At 47.1% G+C, this 13,878-nt stretch overlaps 1 protein-coding gene across 1 annotated transcript; it reads right to left on the minus strand.

Annotated features, from left to right (window-relative positions):
- Positions 1–4,519: 4,519 nt before the first annotated feature.
- CCL22 (C-C motif chemokine ligand 22) lies at positions 4,520–12,034 on the minus strand. Its single transcript, XM_007520133.3, has 3 exons — positions 11,923–12,034; positions 9,319–9,442; positions 4,520–5,964 (listed from the first exon to the last, which is right to left on the minus strand). The coding sequence occupies exons 1-3, from the start codon at positions 11,993–11,995 to the stop codon at positions 5,883–5,885; spliced, it is 279 nt and encodes a 92-aa protein (XP_007520195.1). The 5' UTR covers positions 11,996–12,034; the 3' UTR covers positions 4,520–5,882.
- Positions 12,035–13,878: the final 1,844 nt, after the last annotated feature.

Here is a 13,878-nt window from a genome sequence, read left to right on the forward strand (position 1 = left end):
TTTATTTTATTTGAGATTTATTTACTTATGAGTAAAAGGTGGAGAGGAGAGAGAGAGAGATCCAGAGCATCACCTTGCCACATGTGATGCTGGAGATTGAACTTGTGACTTCATACTGAAGGGTTCAATATTTTATCCACTTCGCCACCTCCCAGGTCACCCTTCTCTTTCAATTTTTAAGCCAGAATCAAGTTGAAGTTCCTGCATGACCTGTGGTTATTTCTTCTTAGTCTACAATAGACCTTCTGCACATTTTTTCACAACCATGACTCTCTGAAGGGTTAAAGCCATTTACTAACATACTGTTGTTTCTTCTGGGTTTATTAAATAGTTTACTTGTGATGTCATCTCATTTGTCCCCCTAGTCTTTGGATTTCCTGTAAACTGAAAGTCAGATCTAAAGTCTTGATTAGAGTGTAGCTGCTTATTCTTGGCAAAATTACTTATGAGTTATGACTGTGTATATTTTTTGATAACCCATCTGCTACAAAGGGCAGGCTGTCCTGTTGCTCTTAATGGATCACCACCCACTAGATTTCTCTGTATTGCCTTTGTGATTTGCAAGTATAATAGGTTTAATCTCACAGACAGGTGAGACTAAATACACACACACACACACACACACACACACACACACACACACACACACACACACACACTTGCCACCAGGGTTATAGCTGGGGCTTAGTGCCAGACTAGTAATCCACTGATCTCATCAGCCTTTTTTTGTTGTTTTTGTTTTTCGTTTTTATTGGATAGAGAGAGCCCTGCAGCACTGCTTCACTGCTCATGAAGCTTCCTCCTTTGCAGGTGGGTACCAGGGGTTTGAGCCTGGGTCCTTGCACACTGTAATGTGTGTGCCACTACCTGGCTCCCAGATAGGTGAGATTTTGACAGATCATTCCAGGCTGAGGGGTAACCTCGCCAAGGTAGAAAACCCAGGACTTAAGAAGGTGCTAGGAAGTAGCCTGATGCCATTAATTTTAAGGAAGGTTCAGATGGGAGGCTGTAGCTAGATCCACCTGCAAAGGAATTGGAGACAGGTGTCAAGAGTGAGCTCTAGGTAAGGCGTTTATTGTTGAAACCTTCTGCACACTCTGAGTGCTCCTGGGTGCCCAGAGAGGAAGCCATCAGTGCCATTCTTGTGGGACATTTGGGACTTCCCCAGCCAGGGAACAGAACAGACAAAGCAGTGAGAAGCCCAGGGAATTTCTTGTTGGTCCCAAAATAGTAGAAGAGGCGGGGTAATCATAGTCAGGTCCCCTGTGGGATAGCCTTTCCTAATTCCCCTGCCCACCTAGCTCTGCTCAGCTTGCCTTCTCTAGCCAAAAGGGAGGGCTGCTCACACCCTCAGCATCACTTGTGCACACACCTGCCTGGCAGGGTCCTTCCTATAATGGGAAAGCATAAGAAGGAAACTTCATGATCGTCACTGTTTTCAAGGGCACAAGTCAGTGGCACCACACACATTCACATTGCTGTGCAACCAGCACTACCCTCCAACCCCAGGACATTTTCACTTTGTGAAACTGAAACTTGGAGCCCAGTAAACAATCATTCCCTGCTTCCTTTTCTTCACAATCCCTGGAAACCACCAGCCTACTTTTCTGTGGCTTTGACTCCCTGAGGAATGATGGAAATTATTGTGTCCCTATTTATTTACTTACTACCAGAACCCTGTTCTGGCTTATTCTGGTGCTGGGGATTGAACCTGGGGCCTTGGAGCCCCAGGTATGAAAGTCTTTTGTATAGTCAGTACGCTATCTTCCTGGCCCAATTTTTATTCCCTGTTAAGGCCTAATGATAATGCCACTGTATGGATGTACCATGTTCATTTATTCATTTATCCTTAGTGGATATTTTAGATGTTTTCACCTTCTGGCTAAGGTATGGAACAATGCAATGAATGTGGCTAAGCAAATATCTACCTGAGCTCTCCATTCTTTGGAGTATATTCTTAGGAATTGGATTACTGGATCATATGATAATTATGTTTAAAAGATTTATTTATTTTTATGAAAGAGACACCAGAGCACTGCTCAGCTCTGGCTTATGGCTGTGTCCAGATTTGAACCTGGCATGCAGAATCTGTGGTTTATTTTTTTTTAAAAAAATATTTATTTATTTATTCCCTTTTGTTGTCCTTGTTGTTTTATTGTTATAGTTATTATTGTTGTTGTTATTGATGTCATTGTTGTTGGATAGGACAGAGTGAAATGGAGAAAGGAGGGGAAGACAGAGAGGAGGAGAGAAAGATAGACACCTGCAGACCTGCTTCACTGCCTATGAAGCGACCCCCCCCCCTTGCAGGTGGGGAGCCGGGCTTGAAGCGGGATCCTTATGCCACTGGTCCTTGTGCTTTGTGCCACCTGTGCTTACCCCGCTGTGCTACTGCCCCGTGCTCAGTCTGTGTTATAAACTGTTGAACTACCTCCAGGCCCTCATTGGTTAACATTCTATGTTCTTTCTCTCTCTCTCTCTGTCTCTCTCTGTCTCTCTCTTTTAAGAATTGCTATAGTTTGCTCAACAATTTGTTTGGCTTTGTATGTTAACTCTCTTTTCAGCCACCAGGTTCCAGATGCCATCAGGATGCCCGCCAGGCTTCCCTGGACTGAAGACCCCACCAATGTGTCCTGGAGCTCCGCTTCCCCAGAGACCCACCCTGCTAGGGAAAGAGAGAGGCAGACTGGGAGTATGGACCGACCAGTCAACACCCATGTTCAGCGGGGAAGCAATTACAGAAGCCAGACCTTCTACCTTCTGCAACCCACAATGACCCTGGGTCCATGCTCCCAGAGAGATATAGAATGGGAAAGCTATCAGGGGAGGGGAGGGGATATGGAGATTGGGTGGTGGGAATTGTGTGGAGTTGTACCTCTCTTATCCTATAGTTTTGTTAATTTATCCTTTCTTAAACAAAAAATAAATTTATACTAAAAAAGAATTGCTATAGTTTCCCACAACTGTCCCATTTTTATATCCACACAATTTGTTTACACCGAGAAAATAAAGAAGAGATCCCAGGGCAAACAGAATCCTTTTGTTGTTGTTTTGGCAGGGGAACTGTGCCCAGAAACTAAAATAAATAAATAAATAAATAAATAAATAAATAAATAATAAGCAGGCCCTGTAGTATTAAGGAAAGGAGCCCAGAGAAGCTCAGCAGCAAATGAACTAGATGCTCCTCCTCAGCATCCCTTGCACTGGGAGCAACCCCTCACAGGGTGACCTGGGGTAAGCCAGCTCCTGTGTCGATATGAAGGGAGAACTTCCTGGCTGGGAGATGGAGGCTATGCCTCCCCTGCCCCACTTCATAGGGACAGCAAATGCCAAAGAACAAAGCAGACACTCTGTGGACACACTTTATTTTCCAAAAGGCTATAGGGCAAGGGCAACACAGGAGAAGAAGGGGGAGCCAGGACCCTTGAGGAAGACCCATGTGTGGGCAAACTAACACTCTAGTGCCTGAGGCAGGCAGATGACCCTGAACTTCAGTGGGGGATGCAAGCCCTGGGGTGCACGGACCTTCATAGCCAACAAAGTCATTTCTCAGGCATTGGATCTAAACCTGTGACAGCCCTGGAAGGTGGTATTAGATCCTCTTGGAGGCCATGCCATAAAAGCCACCCTGCTGAGCTGTGTCAGTCTCCCCCAGAAAGGTAAAAAAAAAAAAAAAAAAAAAAAACAAGAATAGAAGAAGAGAAAACACAAGTAGAACCTGAACTGGAATTGGCATGTTGCACCAAAGTAAAAGACTCTGGGGTTGGTGGGGAGAATACAGGTCCAAAAAGAATGACAGAGGACCTAGTGGGGGTGGTATTGTTATATGGAAAACTGGGAAATGTTATGCCTGTACAAACTATTGTATTTACTGTCGAATGTAAAACATTAATTCTCCAATAAAGAAATTAAAAATAATAATAAAAAAAAACATGCAGAGAAAGCTTATTTCCTTTCCCTGGAAACTATTATCTCTAAGAAGACATAGAGAATCCCCAAACCCCCTTCCTTAGCCTGACCCTTGTCAGGCAATATCTATCAAGGCTCTGTCACTTAACTGCCTCACACACCACTCCCAGTGCCAAGCAAACTCAGCCAGGTTCCTTTCCACACAGTTCTTTATTTTATTTTATTTTCACACATTTCTTGTTGTTCCTCTCTTTACCCTTTGCCTCTTCCTATATGCACATACGACTAGAGCTTATATTATCAAGCCAAGGGCCCTCATTCACACCATAGCATAAATTTGGGGAAGGAATGGGGGAGCCGGGTGGTGATGCTCTGGGTTAAGTGCACATTGTGCAAAGCGCAAGGATCCCAATTCGATCTCTGCAAGGGGATCACTTCAAAGTGGTGAAACAGGGCTGCAGGTGTCTATCTGTCTATCTGTCTCTCTCCCTCTCGACCTCTCCCTCCTCTCTCAACTTCTCTCTGTCCTAGTCAATAAAATGGAAAAAAAAATGGCTGCCAGGAACAGTGGATTTGTAGTGCAGACACCGATAACCCTGGAGGCAAAAAATAAAAGGGGAGGGGGATGAGGGAGAACTAGTGAGGGACTCTGAAGGGGTCAAACTTGAACACAGGAATTGGAGGAGCAGTAAGAGTCTATAAGGGAGGAGTGGTCAGTAGCACACTCAGTAGAGTGCACACATTACAATGTTTAAGGACCTGAGTTCAAGCTCCCTGCCCCCATCTGCAAGGGGAAACTTCACAGGAAGTGAAGCAGTGCTGAAGGCCTCTCTCTTTTTCTCTCTCCCTCTCTACTTCCCCCTCCCCTCTCGATTTCTTTCTGTCTCTTTAAAAAAAAAAAAGAGGAGGAGAAAGAAAGAGGGGAAAAGGGAAAGAAATGGCCTCTGGGAGCAATGGATTTGTCATACAGGTGCCAAGCCCCAGAAGGAAAACAACATCTAAGGGAAACAAGAAGAGTCAAAAGATCCCACATGTAGGTAAAATGGAAGAAAAAGATTGGTCTGGGCAAATTTAGAGTTTCACAATGGACCCAGCCACCTCCTCTCTTAATGATCTCAAGTCTCCATATTGAACTGGGAGAGCCCCTAGGGTGTGAGAGAGAGGTTCACTGAAGGGGGTGGGGAAATATGGATTCACTCTGTGCTCCTTTGCAGTCCCTGATTCCAAACCAAGTCCTGTGCTTGCTCTGTGCCAGAAATCAAAAGACAAGACGGCCCAGCTGTGAACTTCATCTAGCCAGCAGGACCAGAGGACAAGTCTCCAGATCACAAGAATTCTTGGGCAGACTATGAGCAGGACTGTTAAGAGAGGCCCAAGGGTGGTAAGAGAGAGAGAGAATAATGGTTATGCAAAAAGACTGTCATGCCTAAGGCTCTGAGGTTCCAGACTCAATGAAGCTCCATTACTGGCTACTGAGGCTGAGTGATACTTTGGGAGACTGATGAGGCGAGACAAGTGCAGAAGACCAGAGGCACATCCTAAGTATCAGGAACAATTTAGGAAAAACTGAAGAAGAAAAAAAAAATCAACCAAAAGGGGGACAGTATGGCAGGGGTTTGGGGAATAGAGTACTAGGATCTCATATGTAGAAAGGGAACTGAGGCTGGATGCTGGAAGAGGGCCAGGGTTAGAGTCAGAGGGTGGGGTCACCGGGTTCAGGAGTTCTGACCTCAGTCTAGGGCAGTGGGGAGCCATGGAGGGATTTTGAGCAGGACTGTGGAGCTTCTGGCTGTGGTTGGGGAGAGGATGGGCTGAAGGGGTGAGCATGCCAGTACAGAGGCTGGGTGGAGGTGGACACCCGGATACAGCACAGGCTTTTGGGGGAGCAGCTGTAGGGAAGGCAGGTAGAGTTTCTTTCGTGAAGCTTCCTGGAGGAGCCACAGCCACCTTCATCAAGTCATGATCCTTCCTCATTATCTCAGCCTCTGAAGAATCCGCTCTACCCAGGGCTTGCTGGGGTCAGCACATATCTCCAGGTTCCTGTAGGTGAGCAAGCTAGAAGGAAAAGAAGCCAGAAGGACAATGTGGTGGTGTGTGCTTACAGCGGGCCTCTTACTCCTCTGCCCTGGGAGTTGGTGAGCAGCTAGCTGTCTTCAGAGATTTGCTAAGTAGGGATGCTTAGCATTTATGAGGCACTGGCTGCCTGCAGAGGGTTTGCTGTCTAGAGTGGACACCATGGGGGGGCAGGTGGTGCCACACCTGGTTAAGTGTACATATATATTTTTAAAATATTTATTTATTTATTTTCCCTTTTTCGTTGCCCTTGTTGTTTAACATTGTTGTGGTTATTACTGATATTGTTGTTGCTGGATAGGACAGAGAGAAATGGAGAGAGGAGGGGAAGACAGAGGGGGGAGAGAAAGACAGACACCTGCAGACCTGCTTCATGACTTGTGAAGCGACTCCCCTGCAGGTGGGGAGCTGGGGGCCCGAACTGGGATCCTTGTGCCGGTCCTTGCACTTTGCACCACGTGCGCTTAACCCACTGCGCCATCGCCCAACTCCCTTAAGTGTACATATTACCATGCACAAGGACCTAGGTTCAAGCCCCCAGTTCTCACCTGCTAGGGGAAAGTTTCAGCAGCAGTGAAGCAATGCTACAAGCCCCTCCCCCAACTTCTCTCTGTCCTGTCAAATAAATAAATAAATAAATAAATAAATAAATAAATAAATAAAGTTTGAAAAGTTAGAGTGGAGGGGGCCAGATGGTGGCACACCTGGCTGAAGGCACATGTTACCATGCATAAGGATTCAGGTTTGAGTCCCTGGTCCCCACCTGCAGGAGGAAAGCCTCCACAGTAGTAAAGCAGGTCTACAGGTCTCTCTCTCTCTTTTTTAAATTTTTAAATTTATTTATTTTCCCTTTTGTTGTCTTTATTTTTTTGTTGTTGTTGTAGTTATTATTGTTGTCGTCGTTGTTAGATAGAACAGAGAGAAATGGAGAGAGGAGGGGAAGACAGAGAGGGAGAGAGAAAGATAGACACTTGCAGACCTGCTTCACCACCTGTGAAGTGACTTCTCTACAGGTGGGGAGCCAGGGGCTCAAACCGGGATCCTTACGCCGGTCCTTGAGCTTCGTGCTATCACCCAACTCCCTCTCTCTCTCTCTCTCTCTCTCTCTCTCGCTCTCTCTCTCTCTCGCTCTCTCTCTCTATGTCCTCCTTCCTTCTCAATTTCTGGCTGTCTCTATCCAGTAAGTAAAGACAATAAAAACATTAAAAATAAATAAATCTTTAAAAAATAGAGTGGACAACATGTACGGACCACCTGCTGATACAGGCATTTCTTAGCACCACAGCCTGGGGAGGAAGGTCAGGCCAGGGAACAGAATATGCTTGAGAATCTCACATTCATTACTGATGCCACTGCCTTGGAGGTGAGACAATTGGCCTGAATTCTGAAGCCAGCTTATTCAGGTTATAATTCTAGCTCAGCACCACTTAGCAAGCTCCTTTACTCCCCTCAACTGCAAATCTGTAAAATGAGTGATGCTCGGGGTCCAGCCTTGTAGGGTTTAGAAGAAGCCAGGATAAAGCCCCTAATTCTACTTGTCCTATAATTGAGGGAGACCCAGAGAGGGAAAGGAACTGGTTAGGCTTGCTCTAGAAAACACCCTCTGCAAGTCTGGTGAATAAAAATAAATAAAGGTGATTGGCCCCATTATACTCAGGTTGGAAATGGGGCTCAGAGTTGAAGACATGAACCCCGGAAGGGCTTCCTGCTTCTGCCATTTTTGTTGTTGTTCATGGTGGTGGTGGTGGTGGAACCAAGGTCTTGCCCATGCAAGGTTTCACCACTCAGGGTCACTTTATTCAGACAGATAGATAGATACACAGACAGACAGACTTATGGACATACACAGATAGAACCGCAGCACCAAAGCTTTCTCCATTGCCAGGGCTCAAACCTGGATCTCGCCCACAGTAAGGCAGGTACTTTACCCCATGAACTATCTCTCCAGTCCCTACCCCTCTTCTACCTTCTTTGTTTTTCACCATTGGATGTTTTTCATGCTGAAAGGACGCATGAGGAGGAAGCAATAGAGAAGGTGGTGGAGCCCCAAAGGGAATCATGGCTCCACAAGTCCACCTCCTTGTGGCTGACAGAGTAGATGGACCTTTGACCTAGTCTGAAGGAGGCAGAGCCAGCATTTCTCAAACAGGGAAAAGCTCACCCAGGAGGGTACTTATTCTGCCATGCGCATGACCCAGATTTGAGTCCCTATACCATATGGGAGTAGTAAGGCACTGGGGGGAGCTTTGGTGCTATACTGTCTCTCCCTCTCTCTGTCTCTCTCTATCTGAAAAAGTCAGGCAGAAGTAGAGAAGCCCCAATGACAACAATAAGTAAATAAATAAATAGGAAGAGAAAGAGGAGAATGAAATAGAAAGAGGAGAGGAGGAAGAGAAAGAGGAGGATGAAAAAGAAAGAGGAGAAGGAGGGAGAAGATGAAGAGAAAGAGGAGAAGGAGGAAGAAGAGGAGGAGAAGGAGAAAGACGATGAAGACAAGGACAAGGAGAAACAGCAGTTCAGGAAAGAAGCAGAGCAGGGGCCCAGGAAACCCAGTCCCAGCCTGGGCACCCTAGGGCAAGTTACTCGCCCTGACTGAGCCTGTTTCTCCCGCAACATGGAAATAGCTGCCCCTCCTTGTAGGCTGGTGGGAAGCTTAAACAACCTGACAGTGATTCAGAGTGCCTGGCTGGGTGGAAGCACTCTGTTAGGGTGAACTCTTGGTGCCATTCTTCTGTAAGAAGAGGTTGTCTCACCCCGGCTCCCCACCTGCTGGGGAGTCGCTTCACAGGTGGTGAAGCAGGTCTGCAGGTGTCTTTCTCTCCCCCTCTTTATTTCCCCCTCCTCTCTTCATTTCTCTCTGTCCTATCCAACAACAACATCAATAACAACAACAATAATAACTACAACAATAAAACAACAAGGGCAACAAAAGGGAATAAATAAATAAATACTAAAAAAAAAAAACAAAAAAAACACCAGCTTGTCTCAAACAACTCCCGGGGCATTGGGGGTGGCCAAGGAGCTTCTGCTGGGGGCCAGCGCTGCTACTCAGGGGGGCTAAGCACACTGCCCACACCCTGGCCCTGCAGGTGGAGTCCTGGCCTGCCTGCCCCTTCACCCCTGCATCCTGTGCCTCAGCTCCGCCGCCTCAGACCTGGCCGAGCGCCACCTGGCACATGCGAAATGCCTGGTCTTGTTTGTTAAATAGTCACATGATTTCTTTTCTTGGTATGTGGGAGCCTAGGCTGAAAGGGGTCCGTGCAGGCATCCAGGGCCCCACGCATGCCTCTCATAACCGGCCCGCCCCACCCACCTGTACCCCGTCCTTCTACTCACACCACCCCAGGTCTCCGGCAAGAGTTAGAGGTCCAGAAGAAATTCTTCACCAGGCGATGGTGCAGAGGACGGCGGATGTAGTCGCGGCAGCAGACACTGTCCTCCACGTTGGCGCCGAAGGGGCCTGGGGGGTGGGGGGGGGGCGGGGGTGGAATGTTGCTCAGAGATCCACCGGCTGCTGCACCAGGAGGTCACCAGGAGGTCACCCCAAGACACCCATCTCTGACCCAACCTTTCTGCTTTTTTAAATTAAATTTGTTTTATTTGTTTTAAGCCATACTACTGCTCAGCTCTTGCTTATGGTGGTGCAGGGAATTGAACTTGAGATTTTGGAGCCTCAGGCATAAAAGTTTGTTTTTTTTTAATTATGCATAGGACAAAGAGAGATTGAGAGAGGAGGGGGAGATAGGGAGAGAGCCACAGGTGGGGAGTGGCAGGGGTGTCTCAAAACTGGGTCCTTGAACAGATCCTTGTGCTTAGTACTATGGGTGCTTAACTGGGTGTGCCATGGCCTAGCCCACCAAAGTTTTTTCTTCTTTCTTTTTTCTTTTTTTTTCTTTTTTTTTTTTTTTTTGCCTCCAGGGTTAGAGCTGGGGTTTGGAGCCAGCACTACGAATCCACCACTCCTAGTGGCCATTTTTCTATTTTATTGAATAGGACAGAGAGAAATGGAGAGACATGGGGAAGATAGAGAGGGGAGAGAAAGAGACACACCTGCAGACCTGCTTCACCCCTTGTGAAGTAACCCCCCTGCAGGTGGGGAGCCGGGGGCTCAAACTGGGGTCCTTGAGCGGGTCCTTGGCTTTGTACTATGTGTGCTTAACCCTGTGTGTTACCGTCAGCACCCTGCCCCCAAAAAAAGTCTTTTTATAACTATTATGTTATCTCCCCTACCCCCCAGCTTTTCATTTTTCCTCTTCTTCTCCTTCTCCTCCTCCTCCTCTTTCTTCTTCTTCTTCTTTTTTAGATAGAGGCAGAGTGTGAAAGGGATCACAGCAACAAGCCTTCCTTCACTGATGTGGAGGAAGTGCTTGAACCTGGGTCTTGCTCATGGCAAAGCAGTGCACTATCCAAGTGAGCTATTTCATCAGCCCTGACCCGAGCTTTTTTGTTCTCAGGTGAAAGGCTGGTGCCTAGAGGATCCTGGGCCCTCAAAGTCCTGCCTCTCAGAAGCCTTTGAAAAGCCTGATGTCTACCCTCTATGAAGTTCAACTGAAGGGAGTGGGACTGAACCCCAAAGGCTGCTTGAAGCTACTAGAGGTGACCTAGAGACGCTAAATGGAATCCTGCCTCAAAACCTTGTGCTTCAAGGTGGGGTCCAGACACCAGCAGCGTCACAACTGTCTCCTGCTGAATTAGAGGCACACTTGGCCAAGATGCCCCAGTGACTGAAGAAGTGGGTTTTGGCTCCTCCCACGCACTCTGATGCCCTTGCTGTACAAGTAGCAACACAGAGGTTCAGGGAAGGATAGAGCTTACCCTGAGTTACAGGGCACAGCTCCAGACATGGACTTGGGCAGAGTCCAGTTGCACAGATCCCAGCCTGAATCCCACTCTGCCCTGAGTCTCAGGTCCTCACCCCAGATTGTATGTCATTCAATACCTCGGAGACTTGGTTCCTCTCCTTTTAAAAAAAAAATGTTATTTTTATTTATTGGATAGAGACAGAGAGAAATTAAGAGGGAAGGGGGAGAAAGAGGGAGAGAAAGAGACACCTGCAGCAGCTTCACCACTCATGAAGCTTTCCCACTGTAAGTGGGGATGGGGAGGGGGAAGGAGGGCTTGAATACAGGTCCTTGCACATGGTAATGTGTGCTCAACCAGGTGTACCACCGCCCAGTCCCTACTCAGTTTCTCTCATGACAGAAGGGATAAGAACAGTAATGACTCCAGGCCAGGCAGTGGCTCACCCAGTAGAGCACACTTGTCTCCATATTCGAGGGAGGACCTGGGTTCAAATTCCTGGTACCCAACTGAAGGAAGAATGCTTCTCTAAAGTTGGAACGGTGCTACAAGTGTCTTTCCTCCCTCTCTCTCTCTCCCTCTCTCTTACCCTCTATCTAAATGAGAGGAAAAAAATGGAAGGAGGAAGAGAAGAAGGAGACAAAACAGAATAAAAAGTGACTATGCAGAATAGTGGTCACCAAGCACCAACAATAACCTTGGTGAGAGAGAAAGAAAACAAAGGAGAGTACTGACTTTGGAGCAGGAAGAATTCTCAGAAAATTCACCAACCATGAGCAATTATCATTTATAGCTGCCTGGCACCAAATCCAGGCTGGCTCCCCTCCCCCACGCCCTCATGAAGAATAGTGCTGGGGAGTTATGTTGGAAGAGGGGAGGGAAGCTGCGAAGCCAGTGTTGGAAGAGAAGCAGTCTCTGAAGCAAAGATGGGGTGATGGGAGAACAAGAACAGCTTCCCACTATGTGTCTATCTAAGAAGTAAAATAAAATAAAGATGTAAACTGAGGCTTAGTGAAGCTGTGTGATGAGCCAGAGAACCAGGTAATGACAGGGGTCTTCTATTCTCAGTCCTCACCTGAGGAAGCTACCCCAGTGTCTGACTGTGACCTTTGTAGAGAGTCCTCCCTTTCCCCAGCCTACCTGCCTCAGTGGCTTGGAGTATCACAGTCAGGAGGAGGAAGGCAGCCAGGAGTGGGGCCTGCAGGTGGGCCATGCTGTGCCCCGGCCGTCCGGCTCTGGTGTCCACAGTAGCCAGAGGACAGAGTGAACTGGTATTTAAAGGCTTGCTACACATAGTCTTAGCCACTTAGTCACCGGTGAACCCAGAACCTATGACATTCATACTGTGACGGCACAACTCCCACTTCCTCGAAGTGGGAGGAAATTCTCTATGTTTAGGAACCGCTCAGAGGGGACCCCCCCCCGTCTCTTTTCTGGGTCTCAAGAGACTTGTAAAATCCCCCTTGAGCTGGGCTTCTTGGAGGTCTGGGTTCCCCAGGGTTGCCTGATTGTGTGACCCATCCAGGTCCTGTCACTGGGTGGCTCTAGGACTCCGTTCCCTCAACTTAAAAATCACAGAGATGGTTTCACAGGCCAAACTAGTCACCTCAGTGGTTGTTCACAGTTCAAGTGAGGATGTGGATGGGAGGAAAAAAGCCCCGAGTCCTCACCCAGATCTGAGGCCCATCTTAGATTCTGACAAGTCTTCATCACTGGCCCCTCCTCAAAGAAGGTAAGGTCTCGGGGCCAGGTGGTGGTGCACCTGGTTGAGTGCACATGTTACAATACACAAGGACCCAGGTTGGAGCCCCCCGGTCCCCACCTGTAGGGGGGAAGCTTTGCGAATGGTGTAGTGCTGTGGGTATCTCTCTGTCTCTATCACCCCCTCCCCTCTCAGTTTTTGGCCGTCTCTATCCAATAAATAAATAAAGATAATAATTTTTTTTTTTAAAAAAAAAGGTAAGGTCTCAGATCTGATGGGTGAATCTCCCCGCCCCATCACCAGTGTCTGCTGGGACTGCTCACAGAGTTCCACCTTGGCCCAGCTCATGTGCATCAACAGCTACAAAGAACATTCATCTTGCCTTCTTACCCAGAAGTCTCTGAGCTCTTGCTTATCTACTCAATCATCAGAAATGGAAAAAAAGGAAAGCAAGATGGAAACTGGGGGGGAGGGGGACAGGTGGTGGGCATACTCCTTAGAGCACACATGTGTGAGGACCTGGTCCCTCCTGCAGGGGGAGAAACTTCATGAGTGATCAGATATCCCTTTCTCTGCTTCTCTCTCTTCTGGTTCCCTTTGTCTCTGTAAGAAAAAAAGGCCACCACGAGGAGCAGTGGAGTCATCATGTAAGCGCTGAGCCCTAGTGATAATCCTAATTTGAAAAAAAAAAAAAAAAAAAAGATGGAAGCTCTTTGTAGCTCTTGATGGACACAAACACCAAGCCCCACCAATTTATATTCATATATACACACACACACACATATATAATTTTACTAGAACACTGCTCAGCTCTAACTTATGATGATTCTGGGAATTGAATCTAGGACTTTTGGTACCTCGGACATGAAAGCCTTTTTGCATAACCATTATGCTGTCTCCCCAGCCTTCTTCTCCTTCTTCTCCTTCTCTTTCTTCTCCTTCTTTTTCTACAGAGATACAGAGAGAGGCAGAGGCAGAGAGTAAGTGAAAGAGAAGTTTCCTTCAATGTAGTGGGGCCTGGGTTCAAGGGTGTGTCAGGCACATAATAAAACCCTACAATAAGCAAGTGAGTGACTTCACAGGACCTTGCTTCTACTTCTTTTTTTATATATATAAATTTATTGTTTTTTTAAGATTTTATTTATTTATTTATTAATGAAAAAGATAGGAGGAGAGAGAGAAAGAACCAGACATCACTCTGGCACATGTGTTGCCAGGGATCGAATTCAGGACCTCATGCTTGAGAGTCCAATGCCTTATCCACTGTGCCACCTCCAGGACCACGCTTCTACTTCTTTAATCTCTAGCATCTGTCTCTTTTCATTTGACTGTCCCTACCCAGTCCCTGTTACCTTTAACTCAGGCTTGGATACTGTCCGCTCACCCCCTCCCTG

The sequence above is a fragment of the Erinaceus europaeus genome, chromosome 2 (genome assembly GCF_950295315.1).
Source record: "Erinaceus europaeus chromosome 2, mEriEur2.1, whole genome shotgun sequence".
Lineage (NCBI taxonomy): Eukaryota > Metazoa > Chordata > Mammalia > Eulipotyphla > Erinaceidae > Erinaceus > Erinaceus europaeus.